Genomic DNA, 26,027 nt, shown 5'->3' on the forward strand with positions numbered 1-26,027 from the left:
TGACATGGAAGTAAGCGTCCTTTAAGTCGATCGTTGCAAACCACAGGTTCTGCTGCAACAAAGGTAAAATAGAAGCAATCGTTACCATCCGGAAACGACGATAAGACAGGTAAGTATTCAATCGTCTAAGGTCCAATATGGGCCTGACTCCCCCATCCGGCTTCGGGACCGTAAAATAACGGGAGAAAAAACATCTAGGAACGTCGACGGGATCGACAGTGGAGATGGCGCCTTTGGCGAGAAGGGTGCGTACTTCGTCGAGAAGGGTGTCTGAGGGGGAAGTGGACAGAATAGCTCCAGTTGGTGGGAGCTCCTCAAATTCAAGGGCATAACCCCTACAGACGATGGTGAGGGCCCAAGAATTGGTGGTAATTGCGGCCCAGGTGCTAACAAAGGGCCTCAGTCTGTCCAGAAAGGAAGGAGCAGGAGAAGCGACGGAGTACGCTGCGTCCCATCAGTTCCTCTTCTTAACCGGGTCTGAGTCCTGCCTCCTGTAGTTCTTCTTGTATTTGGACCCCGACCGACGGCCCGAGGAGGAGGAAGACTGGGACGGGAAGCGTTGTCTGCCCTGATCCTGGCGCTGGAAAGGCCTATCTTGTTGGTAGGGCCTCTGGCCCTGGCCATACCACTGGCGCACCGCGGTGAAACGCTTGCGAGCAGACGACTGGGGGGAAGAAGACATACCGTGCTTCTTGGCAGCGGTCCTCATCCTGTACTTAAAGTTAAGCTTTTCGTCCGTCTCACGATGGAAGAGGCCGTCCTCGTCGAAGGGCATGTCTTCGATGGTCGAGCGAGCATTCTGGTTTAAGTCCGAAGACCTTAGCCAAGCGTGTCTGCGGAGTGCTATGGCAGCCGCCATAGACTTAGCGGAACAGTCAGTGGCGTGTCTGGCCGAAGTGATGAGCCATCCTCCAATTGAGTGGGCCTCGTCGCGGACTTCCGAGAGGATAGCCTGGGAGTCATCAGGTAAGTCCGGAATGAGAGGGGACACTTTTTCCATGAGCCACTGTATGTAAGCGCCCATGCACGCGTTGTAATTCGCCACTCTCATGCCCAACGCCGAAGAGAAATACGCCTTCTTAGCCAGGGCGTCAATCTTCTTAGCTTCCTTGTCGGAGGGCATCAAGGAAGCTTTCGGGGTGGACGCACGCTGCGAGCCCTCTACAATGGCTGAACTTTGCTTGGGGTGCCCAAACAGCCAAGACGGAGTCGGTGGAGAGATTCTATAGAGGGACTCAACCTTCCTGTTGTTGGACGCCGTGGATGCAGGGGCCTCCCAGGAGCGCCTGGCCAACTTCTCCAAGGAGGGAAGAAGAGGTATTGCCGGCGGGGTAGGCAGTCTCCCATGGATCCGTCTCTCAACCGGGTCCGAGGCTTCCTCTTCAGCTTGGGAGATCTTGATGTCCAGAGCGTTGCCCATTTTGATGACATGCTCAGCGAAGGTTCGGACGTCGTCGGAGGGGGACACCGCACCGGGTTGGGCAAAGTCCTGGTTGGCCGACTGGTAGTCATCGTCCCGGGAAGAAAATGAGTCGTGTCTCGGGCGATAACGGGCCTGGGAAGCTGTTTCGTCATCAGATTCGAGGTTCACGACATCCGGATCGGTAGCGGCCTCCACTCGGTGGGGTGAAAATGCAGACACCCTGGAGGGTCTGGAAGAAGCTCTTGGTCTCGGTCTCCGATGTTCGAGGAGGGACTCCACATCCTCTTCAGGGACTAGTCTGTAGTACCTCCCCGTTTCAGAATCATAGTAGTACTCAGGCTGAGGGTCCCTGGGTGGAGATGGCGACACAGCTCGACGTGCGCGGATTGGCATTGGAGTCGGAGAGCGACGGTCATCCCTGGAGCCCACAGGGGAAGCCGGTTCCGAGAGGAGTTGAACAGCTTCTTCGGGAGCATGTCGGAAGGTAGGCAGAGGTCGGGATCCCGAGGCCAGATCACGAGGACGGTCCCCACGGCTGGGGTCTATGACGTGCGACCCGGAGGTCGAAGTCTTAGCTCTCTTGGCCGCCAGGCGTGGGTCTGATGGTCGGGAGTCGGCCTCCGACGGTCTACGGTCAGTATCCGAGTGCCTGCGTACCGAGTCAGAACGGTCTTCTGGGCGAACCTGTGGAGTGTCCTCCTGGCCTCGGTCCAGGGAAGGACGTCTAGACGGCTGACGGTCGTCGCCCAAAGAAGAAGATCGGGGTCTCTTGGATGACGCGTGAACCCCAGTTGGAGATTTAGTCGCTCCCGTAGACTTCAAAGTCTTAGTAGAGGAAGGCCTCGAAGCGGAACCCGACTTCGGAGTGGTAGAAGTGGGCGCCTTCGGGACAGAGGAGCTCGAGGCAGAACCCTTATGGGAGCTCGAGTCCTTCTCGGTGGTCCGACTCTCCTTAGGGACCTTCTTATGCTTCTTATCCTTTTTGGACGCTTTGGGGACGGGTTCAGCCGGGCCCTGTGGTTCAGACGGGCCATCCCCTGACGGATCCACCGGTGGCGACTGAATCGGAGACTCGGCAAGGGTCGGCAGGGAAGTCGTGGCCGAAGATGAAGCTCCCACCGAAGACATTGCCCCCGAGGTGAAGACTTTAGTGTAAATAGCAGCCTTCAACCTTGTCTCCCGGTTTTTCCTCGCTTGAGGAGTCAAAGACTTACACAAGGCACAAGAGGCCGGAACGTGGGTCTCTCCTAAACACAGGAGGCAAGAAGAGTGGGGATCCTGGCCAGGAATCTTACCCCCACACACGGAGCACTTTTTAAAAGGCACCGATGGCATGATCCGAAGAGCGAGGTCAGGCGGTCCGGGTCGGCAACGAGCGAGGAGACAAGTCCGAGGGAGAGGCAAGTGCGAGGTCAAACACGTTCCGGGGTCTAAATGCCAAAATCAGATCAAGGGCTAATGCAGAGAAGAGTCAAAAACGGTCCGAGGTCAAGTTTTCCAGTGATTCCTTTAACACAGAGAGCGAAGTTCCTAGTGGCAGCTAACGCGGCGGAAAAAAGGAACTGGGGAAAAGAGCGGGAACGGAGGCTTTATAGGGGATGGGCGGGGTTACCGCCAAAAAGTTTCAACATGTTGCAAAGTGTACTTTGCCTAGTGATTCCAGAAGTTTCCGAAGGCACTGCGCAGGCGCAGTACAACCCATTTGTATGATTCGCAGAGACCACGAAGAAGAAACTGGTGACATCCACTAGCTTTGTTGATGTGTAAGTAAGCAATGATATATGCCCAGAATATAGTGCTAAGATACTGGGAAAGCAGATATGCTAGGAAACAACACTACCTTTCTGTCACCTACATAACACACAAACAGTGGAAAGATTTATTACATGTACTCCTTTAGTAAGAAAATTCTGGGAATGAGAGAAGAATCCTCTTCTGTGAATTTTTAAACATCTGCAAACAGAACCTGGAGAGAGTGTAATAGATAAATTCTGATAGACATAGATTCCAAAAGCTCTATCTTCTAGCTGATTCTGAGATAACCCTGCAGGATTATAGGTTCTTACTGAGTTTCAAAGTCACTCCCATGGGGCACTCTGCAGTACTGTATGAAGAGACCACAATCCTGTGTCCCACACTTTAACTTTCAGTGTTCTCTCAGCTCTTTAAATTGAAAAGCAAGAGCAAATACTTTCACTGACATTCTTTTCAGTGGATTCTAATTTACTTGCATGTCATTCTTTTATCTGAAATGTAGGTTAATTATTCTAAGATTACAAAAGTGTTATATTGTTGGAACAGTCAAGAGGAAGAAGATGCCATATAACTATGTTTCTTAAGCATGAGGTCTGATGATACATATTGGCAGGATGAAAGCAGTTCTGCAATATGATTTTTTTTTTAAAAAAAGTGAAATGTTCTTATCAATCATGTTGTAAGACACAGAAAACATATGGACACAGTTGCGACCTGAAGATTTACACACACACACAGAAATCTAGAACAACTTTCAAGTAGAGTTGCAATGTTTAGTTGAACAACTGGTTATATTAATAGGTTTTAAATCTTTTGATGGTCTAAAAATGTGCCTCAATTAGGGAGGAGATCTTTAAAAATGGTTAAGATATTTTAATGCAGGTATTTACAAAATATGCGACTGATTGGTTCTATTCCTCCTGTCTTGCACAGCAGGGAATGCCTCTTCAATGATGTTATTTACTGACATACTTATCATCTAAATACAAAGGGAATATGCTTTTTTCATCACATTTATTCTTTCATATGCAGATTAGAATTATAAAATTATCAACAATGACTTTTTAAAGCGGGTGACAGGCCTAGTTTTCAGTGTTTCAAGGTTCTGTGTGATGCTCAGGATCGTAGGTTTGTTTTTCAGTTGTTGTTTGGCATGTCTAACTTGTCTGTGTGCCTGCCCACACTTCTGTATGTTTCATTCCTTATTTTTATTTCCCTACATATATCACTGAAATGTTTCTCTCCCCATCTCTCTTTTTGTTTGTGCTCTACTCATTTTGTGGGCAATGCCACCTTTCATATATATGCTATGTGCTTTTAAACTTGCTGTTGCTGATCTACCATTCTTGCTTATGCCAGGGTTAAGTACTTAATGCTGTTTGTTTAAGAAACCCAGGCTAGATTTTTTAAAAAAATAATTAAAAATCAATCAACCTGATTTTTCTGTTCCTTGCACAATTCTTGCTAGTACTGGTGGTTCTTAATAGGTTTATTAATTTAAATTAATCCTGGATAAGACTGAATACCACCTGTAGTTTTGTGTGTGTGTTTTTGGGCTATGGGACGTGTTCTGGAAGACTTTATTCCTGATGTTTGCAAGCATCTGTGGCTGTATCTTCAGAGAATGCTGGCATGGCTTGGTGTGGTCTTCTGAACCATGAGAAAATCTTTAGAGTTTATGGACAGTTCTGATTGTGAGTACAGACCTGAATTTCCTCAAAGCCCACCATTTCTCATTGCTCTCAATATACATTAAACTACATTAAGGAGACACGACAAGTGACTAATGACCAAGTTAGAAAAACATGCCAGGGTATGGCCCAAATGAAAAATTAAGGGAAAAGTGTCTTATGAACCCTGGATTAGTTTCAAAGTTAGTGAAATACACTCATCCCTCCACATTTATGGCTTTGACTTTTGCGAATTTAACGGATTTTATTAATATGTTCTCTCTAGGAATATCTAAGTCCACCAGTGCATCTCTATGGTCAATTTTAACCAAAAGTTGCACTGAAGGACCTAGAGATTTCTATAGAGAACACTCCACTAGGCATTTGTAGCTCCTCCAGCACAATTCTATGGTTGCACTGGCGGACCTAGAGATTCCTAGAGAGGTGTTCTCTCAGGTAAAAACATAGTGTTTTCATTATTTGGGGTTTTTCCACATTCACAAGGGTCCTGTGCCCCTAATCCTAGTGGATGTGGAGGGACGAGCGTATTTTTCTTTTGGCTGGTCCCAGTTAGCAGCCTTGGTGATGTAATCCAGCCTTAATAGAGCATCCAAGCATTCAGAGTGACTTGCACACTGAAGTGCACTGCAGTAATCTAAATTTGTAGGTTGCCAAATCATGGCTAACAGTGATCAGAATATCTCTTCCGAGAAGCAGTTATGGCTCTCACACATGAACCGTTGCTGGTGAAAGAGACTGTGCACCCCAATTCTACTTAATTGCCAATAACTATGTTCCCAGATTGTGAGCTGTCTCGTTCAGTAGAATCAAAAATGCACCCATAACAGGGTGAACACCACCACACTTTGTTGGATGCGTTTAAAAAAGATGAACTGTCAACTCTCAATACTTTAGCTTTAGATTCCTGCACAGGCAAGGAGTTAGACAAGATGACCCCTCAGCTCAATGAGTCTGTAAATCCAAGGCAAACCATCTACAAATAAAATATCAATTTTAATGAGACTGGGGTTCAGTTGATTGTCCCACTCATCTCAAACACTACTACAGATTTTTATTCTAAACAGAATGTGTTTTCAAAGAACAAACAATTGGCTTCACAAAATTCAGTCAGTCAGTTTTCTGCTTCATTTCTTGATCCCGGGCCAAATTTTCTTACAATCTTTGATTCTGCTCCATTTCCTACTTTTGCATTCCAATTGTCTATGATTAACAAGAAGTCCTGTTTTGGTGTGCGATCAATTTCCTCCTGAATTCCAGCATAAAATCTTTCAGTTTCTTCTGCTTCTGCAGTTGGAGCATGAACTTGCATTATGTTTATATTGATGGGTTTTCCATGAAGTCTTATTGATATTATTCAGTCAGACCTTGGATTATATTCTTTGACTGCTTTTGCTACATATCTTCTCACTACTAATGCCACCCCATTTCTCCTTAGATCTTTATTTCGTAAATAAAACACTGTGTAACTGTGTGACTCAAAATGTCCGATTCCTGTCCACTTTAGCTGGCTCACCCCAAGTATTGCAATGTTTCTACATTTCATTTCTTGTGTCATGACTTAGATTGTAAGCCTGGGACAAAGACTGTCTTGTTTTTACTGGCTGTATGTAAGCTGCTGCTATTACATTCTCTTTTTCAGCTGCAGAAAGGGGTAAAAAATGCTTTTAATAAACAGACTAAATGTCCTGGCCAGAATCCTGTATCACCTACTTAGTAATAGGGGAAAAACAGACCAAAAGGGCAGATTGGGGCTGCCCCAGCACCGCTCACCCATGAGCTGCAGCAACCACACCCCGCAGCTCAAAATCTGGCCCTTTGCTGGTGTTTTAAACCAGCTTCTGGTTGCATTTGGGGCATGCATTGCCTAAATGCCACAGCCCCAATGTGGCCTGAACGCGGACCATTTGGCCCATCTGTTTCATCCTTAGTTAAGTTACTTAGTTAAGTATGGTCCACACTGCAGAAATAACCCAGTCTGAGATGGCTTTAACTGCCCTGGCTCAATGCTAGGGAATTCTGGGAACTGTAGTTTTGTGAGACATTTAGCCTTCTCTGCCAGAGAGCACTGGTGCCACAATAAACTACAATTCCCAGGATTCCATAGCACTGAGCCAGGGCAGTTAAAGTGGTCTCAAAAGTGGATTATTTCTCCAGCGTATTTTGGACCTATATGGAAATGCCATTCACCCACAGTCTAATCACTGGCAGATTGGATATCCTTCTCCCCATACTGCAGATACCGAGTAAAGTAGGTGGGGGTGGGGATGGGGTATGATTGTGGCATAATGGCACAATTGTGACTAAGTAGTGATCATAAACATGAAAGAGCTACTTAGATTATTCATAACTGTTTCAGATTCATGATCACTATTTAGTCGTGATTGTGACACTATTGTCATGATCGTAACTTCCTCACAACCTACTTTCCTTACTGCATGGAGAGATGTATTCTGCTGGTGATTGGAGCATGGGTGAATGACATTTCAGTCAAGCATGGGGGGGTCAAGCCAGCAGAGATTATTTAGTTAAGCATTCTTAACTAAGTAACTGATATAGGATTCTTGTCTGATTCTTAGACTTCATCAGTTACTAGATATGTAGCACAGCACCTTGTAACATCATAAGAAGCACCAACAGAAAAGCTAACTTTTTTAAACCTAACTAATCAATATTAGGTTTGACTGGCAAGAGTTAGGATGTGGGATGAATTAGCAATCAAAGCTGCCCCTCTTTCCATTCACAAGGAAATACTTTGCTGTTTCTTTTCTGTTATGTTGTTCAGTATTAACTAAAGAAACAAATTAACAGATTTTACAACCTGAAGTCTTTTCTAATTCTGTTTTGTTATAATTTAATATTGATGTTACTTTTTCTTGGTTTCCAAATGATGATTCTCTCTTGCTCAGTAGGTTCTAAACCCCTGGCAGCACCAGTAACCAATTTGACTGTCAAGTCACAATGCAGCTAAAGAATAACAATGAGAAAATGCATGAAGACAGTATTCTTGACAGAGTTCTTAGAGCAGGATGATCTAATTAGTAGTGTCAGAAGCAAGAAAAAGCAGGATGGACACAGTTCCAACTAAAACCAAAAGAGCCTTTTATTATTTAGCTTGTAGAAGAAAAAAAGGCCCGTGGGGTAGAGCAAGAATAGAGATACATTATAGCTGACTGACTGGAGAAACATCTCAACACCAACTTTGCAACAGACTTCAAGGTATGCAACGCCACCTATCTTCTGGCTTTCCTGCATCCTATACACACGTACCTGGAGGAAAGTCACAACGTTCAATGTGACTTACTTCTGAATAGATGTGTATGGGACTGCACTGCCAGAACAGAAATAGTTGTTTCTTTACAGATATTCTTTGACCTCTAGAAAAACCAGGAAACTGACAAGAATGGAAAACAATTCTTGGCAGTTCTTTTCCCCAGTATCTTCTAATATTTTTAAAGTATCTTTTGTGATAGAAAAAGAACTAATGTCTAAATAGGGGCCAGCCTCATATGCTGTGAATTTGCATGTGAAAGCATCTTCCATGACCGTAAGCTGGAGGCTGGATTTTTTGTTCCTTCTGTAGCCCCTTCGAAGTGCTTTTAAAAAAATCCCTTTAAAATATCATGTGAAGTGTTAAGGAACTGTCCAGAATAAGATATATTTTATTTCATATGATATTTAACTTATATAGAAGTAAAAAAAGAAAGTTAGTCAATAAACTTAAGTAGCAGAGAAGTGAGACTTTCTAAAAGATTGTCTGAAATATTTAACTTTTTAATAATGAAGGAAATTTTAATACACTTGTATTTCAGAGTCTATTATACCTTATCAACACAGGAAGGCTCCAGACCCAAGAAATCTTCATAATTTTTATTAAAAAGCCTTTATATTATTTTAATTGAATATCTGAAAACCTATCTTTAAAAGAATCTTGTTGCACACACTTAGAAGTACCATATAACTGTGTTTAAAAGTCCCTGTGACTGAGTTGTAAATGAGTAATTAGACCAGCTTCCTTTCCACCACAAGAAATGGATAAAAAGTCAAGACGTCATTGGACTTTATCAGATTAGTCTCGGAAACTGAATTTAAGAAGAGACATTTTTGTGTGTGTGGTATATTTTAATATAATCTCATTGGGTCAAGAGAACCTGAATTCTGCATTTTTGAAGCCATTCTATCCACTTGACTAGGGGACTAGGAGCTAGAAGTGCCTGCAGATCTGGGGACTGCGGACATAACCAATGTCACCTAGAGGAGGTCACTCTATAAAATAAAAAACCTGCATCCAAAAAGAAATGTTGTGGAAGAAATGTTCTTGCACAATACAGAGTGATTTGAGAAATGAATGGGCTTCCTAAAATATCCCCACAAGAAGCATGACTGCTCATGGACCCCTGGTCCTGCACTATATATGGAATTTCTTTGCTAGTGAAGCAATTTGTCCCCCACTTGCTACAGGTCAGAATAGCTGCATATACATCTAAATAAACCATCGAACAGCCTTTATTTCTATTACAGTGTTCTGAGTAAGTTGGAAAATCTGTCTTCTAACAGAAATGGGCAATAATGTGTTGTGAGGTTTTGCTGTTGTTGTGTACTTTTCAGTTGTTTCCAACTTAGATGGCCCTGTCATGGGGTTTTCTGGAGCTGAGAGTATGTGACTTGCCCAAGGTTGCTCAATGGGTTTTCATGGCTGAGTGGGGAATCAAACCCTGATTTCCAGAATTGTAGTCCAATGTATTCTTTGCATTTACATGATGCCAAGTTGTTATTTAATATCTAGGTCAACATCACTAAGCTCTGTTTAAACATCAAAATACAGAGGCCCTGTCCTTAGACTTACATCCAAGGGCAAAATTAGTTGTACAGCAGCAGCAGCAGCAGCAGCAGCAGCAGCAGCAGCAGCAGCAGCATAATAATAATAATAATAATAATAATAATAATAATGTTTATTTATAACGCCCTTTCCACCAAATATATATGTAACAAAAACACGAACAGATCAGTTTACATTTCTTCTTGCTACTATGGAGACCATTTAGATTGAGAGAAGGGCACTCCCACTATGTCACATCTCATTCAAATTTGTCCTTTTCTCAGCTGCTTTCAAAGTGGAAAGAAAGCAGAACTTCTGAGGTCTACCTAGATTTGACCTAAGATGCGAATGTTTTAGCACCAAAGAAAGATACCAGAAAAAGACCACAAAGTAAAACAGAAAACAGAGGAGGAGGAAGTTGAGAAATGGAAGCAATAAATGTGGCTTTATATAGAACAAGGATACTAGACAATCAAAGGATGCACACAGAGCAGAAAGACGGAAAGGGAAGCTATGGAAGAATGAGAAAAAAGCCATCTCAAAGTTAGTAAGACAAGATTTTCTCTGCTTTAGTATAAGTTTGCGAAGGAGAGGCAAACCAAGATCAGGAATTGATTAGAACCTTCAAATTTTACTGTTACATATAAAAGTTTAGTGTTATTGTTCTGGTAAAATGATGAAATATTTGTGTCTCTATAATTTGTCACTCTAAAAGGAACCAGTGGTGAACCAGCTGTGCCTCTACTTTGTGGAGATTCTCTATTTTGGTCTTTAATAAACTTCTCCTAACAAATGAAAGACAGAAAACGTGGCCTCAACACATGGATTCCTTCAAAATTCTAACTGCATTTTAAGGAATCAGTATGTGTGAAAAAGACCTTTGGGTTTTAAAGATCACTAGAGCAGGTCAAATATGAAATTACATATTAATCTAATCTGAACTGTATAAAACAAAATTCTTATCCACAAAAGAACGTTCCCAAATAAAATCATTATTAAAAAAAAAACATGTAATGTTCTTACCAGCCCATTGGTGTGATTACACATGTCCCATAAAGGAATCAGAGCCAATGCAACCCGAGAGCCATCCTCAGCAGGAATCTGATTTTGTCGAGTCATGACAGAGGAAACAGCCCACCTATAAGCCAAAACAAAATAAGAAAAATATACTGTTTAATGAAAGAAACAATAACTTCCATTTCAAGATTACACAGCTTGAATATTGAATCTATGCTTCCAAGCTTTCTGACAGCAGAAAACATTTTGTTCTTATCTACAGCGCTATATTAATAATAATAATAATAATAATAATAATATATTAGGTATATATATCTTATATATAAGTACTGTAGTTTATTACTATCAAATCACTTTAACTTCTGAAAACCAACTGGCAAAAAGGGAGGCATTTTTACCCCTTTCCCTCAAAAACATTCTGTGTTGGTTGGTGCATAAGGTAAATGCATAAGCTCTAATACACCACAAAAAAGAAACCAAGATATTCTCTCTTGGAGATGATTCAGATATCGACAAATGTCTATATTATTACTTGTTACAAACTATGCTCCATAATTATTCAATTTTTAAAAAACTTTTATTTTATATCCAGAATATCAAACAGTAACTAGAAAGATACATACAAAATCAGTTTAAGAGGAATACTGGGAATACAACTTAGAAGCAACCAGAAAGTAATGCTAACTGACTAGCTACAAACTTTGACGGGTTAAGATCCAGCAAGCTAAAATATTTATATTGTGTGATATTTAATATAACTGCTATGACTAGACTAGGGATTCATGATTAACAACTTGATTGTTTTCTCTGGAGGCATTTGAAAGCTTAACAACCTACTTTTTATATAAAAAGGGAAACAAACCTGTAATCATCGTAAGTGAAAGAATCCTTTAATGGCAGTTTGCTGGCATTAGGATGGGTCTGAGAAATAGAGGATTCAGAGGAGAGGTGAAAAGGGAAAACAAAACAAAAAATGAAAAGAAATCAGTCAGCAGAATTTCATTATTTAGCTGCCTAACAGATCCTAACAAGAGCCAAATGAAGCAGGAGGCGTCCAGCCGCGCTACAGAGGGATCATCCTGCTATTATGCTCTCATACATCACTGTCAACTTAATTTGTTGTGCCCAGCAGCCGCCATAAATCTGTTTCTTCATATTTCAAAGGCTAGAACCCACAGAAAACACACAAAAGAATTTAAGGTGGACTCCCAGCTCTACACCACACATGAAAATTTGACAGTGAAAGGAGACTATCCAAGTTATTTCCTTCTCTTATTCTGGAATTTTTACTTCTTTCACTTAAACCAGACTTTTAGAGCTATATGAAGTTTCTTTGTCTTTCTTTGCATCAAAGTTTTTTTAAAACCAATCAGAGGTTACACAGAATTCTGAAGCCACAGACATATTAAAATAACGATACAGTTACGGTGACACACATAGGTAAGATGGACAGTTTCACAGCTATTACTGAACAAAACTAATGAGGCAATGTTGGTTAAGTTAAATTACACATCTAAAGAGGAGGGAAAGAAACTGTCCTTAATTGTTACGAAGAAAGAAGAACAATGTGGAAGATTTAATTATACAGAATGTATTCCTTATTTCTGGACACTTTACTTATTAAAGTACTTCATGGCCACTTTTAGACATTTAAATACAATAGCAAAAAGAATCTGAAACTTTTGGTGGACTCAAAAAAAAAATCCCCCTTCTTAAGAGAATGAGAACCATTAATGGTATCATTTTAATATTCCATTTCAATTACAGTTGAATAGGCAGGTTTCAGTAAGTGATCAAATAAATGGTTGTTTCTACTGATACAAATGAGTTTTGCTTGGATGTATCTTTGCAACATTGTTAAAACAAGGAGCTCTACATAGCATGCTTTTTTAAAAAAAAATACTCTTGATGCATTAGCATCACAAGTGCATGGTAATTTATCATCTCTCACAGTAATGTACTTGCTGGCACTGTGTGCAGGACAGTAGGGGATGAGGTAAAAGTGGCTCAAACCGTAAATCAATTAGAAAACAAAAGCTTGCACTCAGTGCACAATTTTAGGCAAATTATATATTACAAAAGGCTGCCAATTGGGTGTTATGTCCCAGGTGTGTACTCTCTCCAACCCCTTAAATTAGCCCCGTTGACGGACCAGCTCTCAAACCCGTGGCTCTCTCATGTAATAAGGGATTTTGTTCACACTCAAAACGTCATTACTGAATCGCTTACTTTGGTTGTTTCCCTTTAGACAGTACAAATGCCCTCTCTCAATACACTTGCCACAGAAGTCACAATCCAGGAGATACATTTCAGCAGTCACATCATACATGAAAAGAAACACATATACACACTTAAATCAAAACTGCTGCACAAAGGTCAGAATCCCTGAAAGATTTTGTGTCTCTCATATGAAAAAGTTACCACTTACAAAAAAGAAAATATGAAACCTTTGGGATTAATCTATATTTAACTTGGCATATGGTTTAGTGCTTGTAAGAACTGGCTTAAACAACAAAAAGCCCACAGGTACCTAGTTACTAATGGTGCTTAGATATTCGTATCATTGTAAAAAACCGTCAGAAAGTCTATAACTATGAACAAGCTTACACTGGAGTAAACGTTATTAATGCATTAAACTTTTGTGCAACAATTCAACTTCTCGATAGTTAGACAGGAGTTTCTCTGAAGCAAAAAAATGGCTCACATGGCTCTGGCGCCACCTACTGCACATGGTGTAGAATACAGTTAAAGCTTCAGAATTTCTGCTTTTAAAACATCCAGAGGATCAATTCCCTCCAAAGATACTGGATTTTGTTTTAGAGATGAGAGCTCAATAATAGCACAGGCAAGTACATTTCTATACTGCTTATTGGTGAACTAGCACTCCCTAAGCAGTTTACAACGTGTAAGCCAACTGCCTCCAACAAACTGGGTACTCATTTTATCGACCCACGAAAGGATGGAAGGCTGAGTGGACCTTGGAGCCTTCCTCTAGGATCAGACTTACAAGGTTGTGGCTGCATGATTTAACCACCGTGCCACCAGGGCTCCATACGTTTTCATGGCCATGTTTATAAGCCACCTCTCCAATTAAAAAAAATTAATTGGGGATGGGTTTACCGAAACCTCTAACAATTCCAGTTTTACCTGATTTTTAAAAAGTAGTCATAAAAAAACCCAGCCCTTGAAACTCACTAGCTGACCTTGGGCAAGTCACAAGCTCTCATCCTCAGAGGAAGGCACTGGCCAACCTCCTCTGAACAAATCTTGCCAAGAAAACCCTATGATAGGTTTGCCTTAGGGTTGCCATATGTCAAAAACAATGTGAAGGCATTACAACAACAAGATAAGCCACATTTAGTTGCTTCAGTTATAAGTTAGTTAAAAACCTGTGGAGTGAACAGATTTTAACCTAATGGGGAAAAAAGGAGCAAAATATATCTTTTGGAAGACTACAATATCTGACAGAAAGAACATGGCCACTGAAAGTGCTCCTTTTCACCCCTAGTTCATTTTACCTATCAACAGAAGAAACATGAAACAGTGTCCCCAAAGAGCCTATAAATTATTATTATTATTAACCTTTATTTATAAAGCGCTGTAAATTTACACAGTGCTGTACATACAATCTTTTTAATTGGGCGGTTCCCTGCCCTCAGGCTTACAATCTAAAAAAGTTGATAGGGATATTTCTGTTGTAGTAGGCATCTCTGAAGGTATTCTGGGCCCATGTTATAATCTGATGAACAGTTGTTCTTACAAACATGCCCATATACACACTGGTCTTCACTGTGCATTTGTAAACTGTGTGGGAAAGCTGCATATATATTTTAGCATTATTCCTCTGGTTTTTTAGTATGTTTTTATTTCCTTTGACAAAACTGTACCCAGATGAAGCAGAGTTTAACTAAGATTGAAACCCATGGAAAAAACAATACATCAAAATACAAAACCCACTTTAATTTTGCACTCATAAAAAATTAACTCTGAAACCCTGAATAGCCTTTAGCATTCAAGAGTCAACAGTACTGGATAGAATGGGCCAGTGGTTGGACTAAGAATAAGGCTGCTGCCTATGATCCATGGACAAAAAGCTGTCGATCTATGTATTTACTGGCATATCTGCAATTCTGTCAGGATGTGTTACTGCTCTTAAAAGAACTTTCAGATCCTAACATAACCGGCATTTAGTAATTAAACTGAAATTCTTAAAAGTCAGAGGAAAATAAGATTCTATAGTTTTATTTAATAGTTTTGAACCTCATCCGCACTTTCAAGACAACAATTTGCAGAGGAAATTTCTTGACAATACCATATTTGTATATTTCCAGAAATCAAGCTCACCCCCTTAATCGAAAAAGAGAGAACATGGGGAATATTACTAAATTATAATACAAAATGATACTGTCTCACAGCAGATATACATTAAGAGAACATTACAAAGAAATTAATTGCTGTATTTCTGAGAAAGCTTTCCAGAGTTTTAACATACGTTAGCATATCTCAGCTGAAGTGACCAAGAGAAGAATACGCTGATTAAAAAATTGATTTAGCAAGCAGCTTCTCTTTACAGTCCCTCGGTAAAAATGAAATCTCCCTAACAAACACTTAATAAAACCTGTCAATATATCTAGAAAGAAAAATGACACAAATGCATTAAGTATTAAATACCCTTGGAAAAAGTCACATATTCCATGAATTTTTGATGCACTATCTTGACATTAATGTAAAACCTTGATATTTATAATTGACAGATATTTAATAAAGTATAGAATATGGCTGCTGCACAGCATGCAAATTTTTCAGGTTGATCAAAAAAAGATAGACACTTATTCAAATGAAGCAACTCGTTGATAAATGGTGAAAATCAGCTCTCTTGAGTTCATGCACCCTAAGCTTTACAAGCAGGATTACACTCGCTTTATTTTGGACAAATCTGGATATACAAGAGAGTCTGCCATTTTATGGGCATAGCAATAAGACTACTGACATGAATGCTTGCAGAAAAGGTTGAGAAATGAGAGATTTAACTCTGGATAATGAGGATGGCAAGGCTCCATGGTATGCAGTGCAATGCTAAGCATGTTTACTCAGAAGTAATCCTTATGAGGTCAGCAGGACTTACTCTCAGTTCTGTGAATATACGATTGCAGGCTTACAAACACAGTGTTCTGAAACACACTGAAAAAATAATCCAGTTTGAGACCACTTTAACTGACCTGGCTCAGTGCTAGGGAATCCTGGGAACTGTAGTTTGTTGTGGCACCAGAGGTCTCTGACAAAGAAAGCTAAATGTCTCACAAAACTACAGCTCCCAGGATTCCCTAGCACTGAGGCAGGGCAATTATAGTGGTCTCAAACTGGATTATTTCTGCAGTTTGGGCCAGTATCTTCATAGACTATTCGATTGTTATTCACCAGAAAATGGGAACAGCAACAATTTCTCTGAACTATTAAAAAAAGGGGTGAAGTGCAAATTATTTCCATGTACCAACAGAAGACTTAAGTCAGTGAAAAGGGGAATGGTGAATTTTCAGCTATTCCTTCTCTCCATGAATCCCTCCAAATTTCTTCCAGATAGTCCCTCAACCCCCGCTCCCCCCCAACAAGGGTTTTTCAAGGTAGAGAGCTGCAGTGAGGGAGAATCACTGAAAATCACATCCTGCCCTACTCTACTGATGGAGTTAATTAGATGAATTCTGAACACAGACTTTTAACACACAGCTAGACAATTTCACTGCTGACATAAAAAAGCGTTCATGTCATCTTGAAGAGATATTATCATTTCTTCTCCTGTCAATGACAGCCTTGTTCTTAGTAAGTCAGGTTTTATAAATACACTCATCCCTCTCCGTTTGCAGACTTGGGACTCCACAGTTTCGCTCCTTCATGGGCGGCAAGCGGGGAGGAACAAAATGGCACATGCAGAAGCACGCCACCACAGTAACCAATGGGGACTTGATTATTTGTGTTTTTCCGGATTTGCGGGAGGGGGTGTGTCCAGTAACAGATCCCCTGCAAATCAGGAGGGACGACTATATATCTGTACAGAGACAAACTAGGAGGAAGAGAAAGAGTGAACAAGCCACCAGTGAAGAAATGCACTTATTCTGTAAGATCAAATGCCCCATATGTTATCAATGCATGCCTGGTGAGGGAATGAGAAAACTACATTTCTACTGTGTCAGGTCTAAAGGTCTATTTGTCCAGCTAACTGCCAATCTGAATGGTGTAGAGAACAATCTGGCTTTCAGACAGAGGCCTCTGTCTGAATCTTCATGTGAGATTCATTTGAAACTGGAAACAAGCTGAAGGGACTTGCCCCCAAGCATTAATTTGGAGTTTTAAAATGGCTCCTTCACCTGTCACAAGAAAACCTTTCTGAGTAAGCAAGCCCTGGTGCATTCAATGTCTCAACTCTCAAAATCTCACCATCCATCTTTTTTACACCAAGTTCTCGTGAAGGGCTAATGTGGCCCCTGATCTTCCACAATTGTCCTGTCATATTTGTTCAATGCTTCATGTTTATGGAGATGACATGGTGTTGATGCTTTTACTGTACATCATACGTCATATGTGGGCGCATCATAGGCGGCTTCCAGCATACACTGGAAGCCGCACCAGAAAAAAACCTCACATGCCCCGGAAGAAGTAATGGGGTGTGCAATTGTGGTGGGCGTGCGGCAGGCACGCACCCCATTACTTCCAATGGGGCTCGAGCTTACGCATTTTTCTTTTACGCAGGGGGTGTCCAGAATGGATCCTCCGCGTAAAGAAAGGGCACATTATATTATGGTTGTACATTACTCTGATGCATGTATAGATTAAAGGCAGTTTATAAATAAAATAAATACAACAACTGTCAGCAACCTCAGTGGTTCACACACTCTAGATATGGCTGTAGGTAGGCTTCCAGGCCCTAAATACTTAAAATGGCACCAGATCCTGTCTTATCTTGGAAGCTAAGCAAGGTCAGCTCTATTTAGGAATTGGGCAGGAGACTACCAACAAATACCAGTTGCTGTAGGCTATTTTTCAGAGGAAGGAACTGGAAAAACCAGCTCTGAGTATTCCTTGCCTAAGAAAATCCTATGAAATTCATAAGACTGCTATATGTCAACAGGCAACCTGAAGGCACATACACACAAATGTAGGGTTCCTCCTCCAATTCCAAATTTTGTAAAGTAGAACGGGCAATGACATTCCTATTGGAGAACCAAGTTTAATGCATTATCTACAAAATCTAGTTTATAGCATATTCTGAAGCAAGTTTTCAAACAGAATCAAGTTACTAAGCACAATTAGTCCATTCAAACGTCCCCGATCCCCTCTCTCTTCCACAAACAAACGGCCATAGTTTGTGGGGTGGGCTTCAAAAGTTCAATGGATTAGGTCTGGGGGTTGCTTTGGTGCTACACGGAGAAGAAAGGAATACCAACATCTGCAGTGGCCAAAAACAGACATACAAAGATGTAGGATTGCATCCTACACTACATCCTACACAAAAGACTGTAAAAGGAAATATTTAGACAGTTCTATGCAAGTTCTCTGCCACTAGCACTCAGTGTTGTGGCAAAAATTTTTTTATAAACAATTAGCAAATATTTTGAATTATTATTAAAATTAAAAATAATTAATTACTCAAACTCCAGTGACATTAACCATTTAGATTTAGAAAGTTCTGAATCCATAACACGATGGGATCAAATGTGCACCAAGTAACCTTCCATTATTCTACATCATATACTCTGCTTGCCAGCAACTCTATGTCTTTCATGTAGATTTTTTTCATAGTTCTTCCTTTTCTAACCACAAATCTTGTCAACTTGAATTATGCAGAAATGCACACTGGAAAGATGTACCCTTAGGTAATACACACAGCTTTCTGGGACAAGCAAGATCAATCACATGGAATGACCAACATGCAACAGCCCAACGGTAGAGACAAAAAAACAAAAAAAGTGGATTCACACTTTCTAATACTTCACATTTCCACATCCATCTCCCACCTTCCATCTAAGGATCTTGCCTAAGGGTACAATCCCATACATGTTTACCTGGGACTAACTCTAATAGAATACACTTGTTCCTATTTCAGAGTGAAGATACACAGATTGTGTTGTAGTTAGGCTCTTTAAAATACCACTAAATTCAAGTAATGATAACTCACCAGTCTCTCCCATTACAATGAACAAGTGTTATCAAAATTCAAATGTTCTTAAACTAGATTGCAACAATTAAGTTAAAAACTGAGGAAGCACAGAAGCTAAAGGAACTGCGCATGCTCTCACATTCCCTGTGTTTTCTTCCAAGGAATGAAAGATGCTCTGTAGTAATAACAATGGGACTTTCCTATACCATATCTTCTCCATTCTAAATTGTACTGTGTTGAAGTAACAGGTAAATTTCACCCACAGAAGCACCATACCCCTTGTTTATAAATTAGTAAATGTTATTATGTACAACTGTAGGAGTCCTGGTAGTGCAATGGTTAAATGCCAGTACTGCAGCCACAAGGTTTTGAGTTCAATCCCAGGACTTGAAGGTTGACTCAGCCTTCCATCCTTTCATAGGTTGGTGAAATGAGTAAACAGCTTGTTAGGGGCTACTGGCTTACAGGCTGTAAACTACTTAGAGAATGTTGAGTTCACTGATAAACCGTACAGAAATGCTAATGCTATTGCTGTTTCTGGTTTTTTTAATTTCAGGTAGAGGAAACTTTCCCTAGAAAAATAAATCCTCCACTCTTCTCCTTTATAACTTGTTTCCTATATGGCCATAAAGAGTGTGTGTATGTGTGTAAATCATTTAATTATGTGAACTCTATCAGATTTTTAAGTGTTTTAGTCCAAGGAGTATTATAATTCTCATATGCTGCTTTTGTGAACTAATCTATAGTGCTGATCTGTTCAGTCTGAGTTCCAGTACTGAAGAGCCATGTGGCACTCAGCTTTGTACTTTTGAAAATAAAGCAGAACAGTGCATGCATGTACAATTCTTATTTTTAAAGTTTTGCTGTGAAAATAGCCCCCACTTGCATCTTAATATGTATCTGTATTACACGGAATCTTATTGTGGCTCATTAGCCCACTTTACTCAAATCACCGAACTCTGCCTATGTACACAAAACTACATACTCTCAGCTGCTTGCATTGAGGTTAGCCTTTAGACGCAAATGGTCCAAACTGAGAAATGGGCTTATGCATTTCATCCATGATAAAGTCCATGGGCCCAGAGCTCATTTTGAAATTATGATTTCTACATCCTGATTCTTCCTAACTCATGCAATTATTGTGAAAGGGTTACAGAAATAAACAAGCAGGGATTGTCCTATTTAGTTTTTTAAATTTCATTCATCAAATAATATTTTCCCACTATATTTGCCAACTAAAAACCAGTGGGCAATCGGTGGCTGTCTAATTTTAACAAAGCATAAGTCAAAGGAACATGGAACATACACATACACACAGACATATGTACTCCAAACCTCCCTCTGCCTCAGTTTTACCAGACAGAACACCCAAATTAGACAGTCCTCCAAAAAGAGAGTATAATACCCAAATCAAATGACTGGTTGCTAAAACAGAAAATTTATTAGAAAAATGTGATCCAAATGCCATTACCAAATGAGACATGGGCATGATCATGAATGGCTTTGACACTTTTGTCAGAGAGAACAAACCTGATCAGAGGGGGCTTTAAACCAGGTGGAGAAGGGAGACAATATTCTTGAGGGCAGGAGTTCATCAAGTACTGGAGATAATTGCCCAAATTATATAAAGAGAACTGGCTGAAGAGTACAAGGACCCAACAGTGGGAGGGAGAAAACCTTAAATAAGAAGATAGGGGAAATGACCCATAGTCTTAGATATCTGTACACTAATGCACAGAGCACGAAAAATAAACATGATGAACTTGAACTTTAACACAGCAAAGCAAATACAATATAACAGGCATCACTGAAACCTGATGGAATGAGTCTCATGATTGGAATGTAGGTTCCATACAGACTGCCAGAATAAAGCTGCTTCGGGTCACTTTGGAGGTATGCTGTTTAAATGACACACACATCATAAGAGGTCAGAACCTGTGCCAAAGCTGCGCTCCAGTCCTCAGGATTGGATCATGGCTTTGGTGCGGCTTCCGGACTCTTACGACACATGCATAATTTAAACAGCATACCTCCAAAGTGACCTGAAGCAGCTTTATTTTGGCCTGTCTGTATGGGGCCTCAGTAACAGAAGGGTAACAGAGAAACAGATCTAACAGGAAAGGAGGAGAAATGGCATTATATGATAAGAATGTTTAACACATGTGAAGATATCAATCACTTAAATCCTGGAAACCAGGTTGAGAGCATCTGGGTAAAAAAATAAAGGCGGAGAGAAGCAACAGTGGTGTCATTGTGGGGTTTTTACTACAGACCCTCAAGCCAGACTGAGGTCTTGGATGACACTTTCCTGGAATACATGACCAAACATTTAGAAAGGAGAGATGCAGTAGGAATGGGAGATTTCAACTATCCTGATATTTGTTTGAAGGCTCTGCGAAGAATGTAAGGTCCAAAAAATTTTTTCAGTCATCTTACAGATAGTTTCATTATCCTGAAGGTGGAAGAGGCCAGGGGACCAGCTATTTTAGATTTGATCCTAACCAACAGTGATGACCTGGTTAATTTAGTGGAAGTGGTATGACCCTTAGGTGACCATGTTCTCCTGAAGTTTGTTATATAGTGGAAAGGGGAAGCCAAGCATATTCAGACATGCATTCTAGACTTTAAGAAAACTGATTTCAGTAAACTTAGGGAAGCAATGAGTGTGATTCCACAATCAGGAATACTAAAAGAGAAGGAAGTTCATGAGGGATGGGGATTTCTTAAAAGTGAGATATTGAAGGCACAATTCCAAATAGTTCCAAAGAGGAGGAAAAAATGGGAGGTGTCGAAAGGAACCATGATGGAGGTCTAAAGAACTTTCAACTGAACTAAGACTCAAAAGGGACATGTACAAAAAAAGTGGAAATCATCAAAGAGGAATTAAAATGAATAACCATCATGTACAGAGAGAAAGTCAGAAAAGCTAAAGGGCACAACAAGCTCAGGGTTGCTAGACAGGTTAAAAACAATAAAAATGCTCTATTTGGTTATGTTCATGGGAGACTAGGCTGGCTCCCTTCCCTGCCTACTTTCCTTTTGCCGGCAAGCAAAAACATTTTAATTCAAACAAGCTTTTAATGGTTAAGCAGGAAAGGTTCTTAATATAGATGCATGTTTTATCTGATTTTAACATCTGTATGATTTTTAATCAATTTTATAATGTTTTAATGTGGTGGGTTTAAAAACATATAATTTATTTTAATAGCCAAATAGTTTAGCAGTTTTTAGGCATCAGTGGGAATATTGGCAAGTATGATGTTTTCACCAGAATATATATTTTTAAAGCCACTGAAATGATCTATTATAATTGTGCTTCTTCAATTTAGATACCTCTTCAATGGCAGTCACACAGCATACAAATGAGCAGTAGGTGAGGTTTTTTGAATACTTAAGATTGATTCAGCTAACAGATTCTGGACAGCACTCCAGCACAGAAATGTGAAATGGAGTGAAGCAGTTATACTTTCAATTTTCTTAAAGTGAACACAAAAAGATGTTCCAGTTAGATACATTCTAGCCTCCCATACTAAGACAGATCAGAGTGGAAATGTAAAAAATAATCCATTTTCTAATTTAGTTAAATTACTAATTTTCACAAAGATAAGTCCCTTAAACAGTTTAACAGTGCTTAGAATATATAGTTCCTTTGAGTATTTCACTCTAGATACATCAGCTTTCTACTGTGCTTTTGATTTTATTGAACATTCATAACTGCAGTTACATGAAGAAGAAGAAAAGTATTAAATCCTAACAATAAGCCCAATGTATCTGTGAAGAAGTTTGATTAACTGTTGAGGCATAGAATCCCAATAGACAGATAATATCCCTAGAGATGGAAGTACTTGCTCTCTGGAAGTACAACTTGATCTAAGGAAAATAAGCGGTCGTACTATTATAGCTATAGAAACAACTGCTCATCTGAATTCATGGCCAGGAGAGAGGTTATAAACCTCATCTTCTAAAGGAAGAGTCTCCATAGACCTCTGTGTTTTCTAACCAACATAATACTCCTCCCAAGTGTGACTTAGAAATATGCAGAAACAGTTTCATCTAATATTGGCATGTATGGTTTTGAAGCACAGCATTTTCAGGCAGAGTGTTTAGGGAGACTATTTAAATGGAATCATAAGCCATTCAGAGCAGCAGAAATAAATTAAAAGTAGTTATGCTAGCAAAGAGGGTCCAAAATACACAAGATAACTGCTTCCCAAATGAGAAGTTTTATGATTTTCCAAATGGAAAGTTCTCACTCAGCTTCTAATTTTCCTACTGTTACAGAAAGGGGACTAGGAGAAGACTCACTAGCTCTAAAAAACCAACCATTCCAAATTCTGTGTGACATAGTGGGACAGAGGAATCAGCTCTTGCTATACTCCTCTGGTTGTCAAGCAGGGATCTTTACCCTTTAATACAGAACTTGGTACAAGAGTTAGCAAAAAAAATTCTACCTTGCAAGAACACAGAACTACTCATATTCAAACAAACATTTCTTGACTTCAGCATTCTTTTATTCACAGTGACAGGAGTGGAAGAAAACATGAGAGGCAGAAACTTAATTATGGGTGTTTTTACACAGCACAATTATACCAGTTTCATGCCACTTTAACAGTCATGACTCCACACTACAGACTCCTGGGATTTGTAGTGTGGTACTTAAAATTCTCTGCTAGACAGCACTGTGATATAGTTCAGGGGAGATTAGTTCTCTGCAGCGAGAAATTCTAAGTACTTCTCCCAATTATAAATCTCAGGATTCTGCAGGATGGAGTAATGCCAATTAAAGTGGTATCAAACTGCTATAACTGTACAATGGTGGCACACACTATATCTCTATTTCTTTTGAAAGTAATATTTGTCTGCCATTTCTACTGCCAAATTCCTGGTCCATAATTTCATCTCCTTTACCCTTATACCTCCCTTGGAATAGTGTGCCCAATTCTGGGCATCACAGTTCAAGAAGGCTATTGATAAGCTGTAACGTGTCGAGAGAACAGAGATCGAGATGATCAAAGGTCTGGAAACCAAGCCTTACGAAGAAAAACGTAGAGAGCTGGGTATCTTTAGCTTGGAGAAAAGAAGACGGAGCTATTCATAAATATCTGAAGGGATGTCATGTAGGAGATGGAGAAAGTTTGTTTCCTGCTGCTCCAAAAAGTAGAACACAACTAACAGATTCAAATTACAAAAGAAAAGAGATTCTACATTACATTAGAAGTATCTTTTTTACCGTAAGAGCTGTGTGACAGTAGAACAGGCTGTCTTTGAGGGTGGTAGACTTTTCAACTTTAAACAGGCTGGATGAGAATCTTTCAGGGTGCTTTAGTTGTGTAATCCTGCATGGCAAAGGGTTGGACTACATGGCCATTGTGATCCCTTCCAACTCTAAGATTCTATGTTTCATCTTCTTTGTTCTACTTGTTCTTCTCTTTCCTCAAAGTGGCCCATTCCTCTTTTCTGCTGCTAAGCAGAGCTGATATAATGAAGAATTATTCTTCTGTTAGTCACTTTCACAATATGGTCATGTTTCTTCATTGGTGTTAAGCAACATTTCCCCCCTCACTTATCTAATCTGGAATGGGCAATCTGTGGCCCACTACCTAATCTCAAAATCTCAAAAGACCTTGGTTCTCAATTACTTCAGACCTCTGGCAAGAGTCATTTGTCTCTCCTGGCAGCCTACTTGACAAGGAGGAAGATGGAGGGAAAGAGGGAAGTATTATTAAGGGGGAGGTAGTGAGGCGGGGGGGAAATAGGTGAGAAAAGTGGGTGAAGCCACTTTGCGCTCTGATTCTGCCTGTAAATGGTTTCAGTCCTGCCAAAATTGTGAGGATGCCACCAACAGACTACCTCTGAGGAAAGCGATCCTAGACTGAGGAAAGGTTGTTCACCCCAATCTGACCCTCCTCTTTTAGTGTTTTAACACTTCTTGTCTCTAAGATTTGTTATCTGTTTTCCATTTCTCCTGTGGCTTATATCATTTATTCAAGCTTTAAGCCTTTCATCTGGTCCCTGAAATCTTTGAGGAAGTTGTAGCTTTTCTTTACTGGAAAGAACCCCGCCCCCCATACTTCTGGGAAAGGAAGTAAGTGAAAATCACCTCCATCATTTCCACCAAAAGCAGCCTCAACTAGATCCAAGACCCTTCTGCAAACAGAAAGACTTACACAAGAACAGCATGGGTGAAGATTGGTCTCTGTGCCCACCACAGTTGCCTACCCAAGCTAAAGTATTCCTTCTTATTCACTTCAGCTTTGTTCCCTATTCCTGTAACTAATCTTTCTGCTTGTAAGTTTATCTACTTGAATATTGATACTGTATCCAAATATTTTAACATTGTTTTCTATGCTCCGATGCTCAAATCATTTCCTCAGTGGTAAATGCAAAATTTTTGTGGATATTCAAAACTCTTCCTCCCTTTTCCTTTGACAACGTGAACCCTGTGGAAAGCCTTTAAAAATAAGGCTTAAAAAATAAGCAGAATAAATAAGACAGGTTCTATAAATATTGTAATACAGAACCAGTTCTCCTCCAAATCACATATCCCTATTGTCCATCTTCTCAAAAGCTGCATTAATCAAAAGAAAGTAAAATAAAATAGTTTTAACTGCATTAGATAATAAACTCCAGAACAATGATATACATTCAAGAAATCAGAAGACTAGAACGCAGATGAGCAGTTATGAAGGAACTACACAAGATCCTGAGGAGCAAAAAAAATCAGTGAATATTAAAGTTAAGATTGTCCATGCCATCATTATTTCCCATCACTATGTATGGGCGTGAGAGCTGAATGGTGAAAAAACTGAACAGAAAGAAAATAAATCAGTTTGAAATGTGGTGCTAGAGAAGAGTCTGGTGGATACTGTTGATGGCTAAAAAGACAAGCAGGTTCTAGAACACATCAGGCCTGAACTCTCCCTAGAAACCAATATGACTACCATATATGCTTGTGTATAGGTCAACTTTGTGTGTAAGTGGAGAGTAGGTTTTGGAGGCAAAATTCTGGATTTTTATATGACCCGTAAATAAGTCGAGGGTAAAGCTTAAGGCCATGTATGTAAAGGATGTCCTGCTCCCTCATTTATGCAGAAGTCACTGACAGCCATGGCAGCGCTAATATTTGTCTGGATGTGATGCTGTGGCATCTCATAAAGGCCTCTCTCCTGAAAG

General features: G+C 40.1%; 1 protein-coding gene across 4 annotated transcripts in view; it reads right to left on the minus strand.

The window, feature by feature from the left end:
* SETD3 (SET domain containing 3, actin N3(tau)-histidine methyltransferase) overlaps positions 1-26,027 on the minus strand; it is a 67,433-nt gene that overhangs the window by 12,032 nt on the left and 29,374 nt on the right. For all 4 annotated transcript variants that reach the window (XM_089522504.1, XM_089522502.1, XM_089522505.1 and 1 more), the window contains exons 7-8: positions 11,565-11,623; positions 10,709-10,823 (exon numbers count right to left, since the gene is read on the minus strand). In XM_089522504.1, the coding sequence (XP_089378630.1) occupies positions 10,709-10,823; positions 11,565-11,623 (174 nt within the window). The remainder of the gene's footprint in view (positions 1-10,708; positions 10,824-11,564; positions 11,624-26,027) is intronic.

This window comes from Sceloporus occidentalis, unplaced genomic scaffold (genome assembly GCF_023333645.1).
Source record: "Sceloporus occidentalis isolate IW3139 unplaced genomic scaffold, rSceOcc1.0.p SCAF_4, whole genome shotgun sequence".
In the NCBI taxonomy this organism is placed as follows: domain Eukaryota; kingdom Metazoa; phylum Chordata; class Lepidosauria; order Squamata; family Phrynosomatidae; genus Sceloporus; species Sceloporus occidentalis.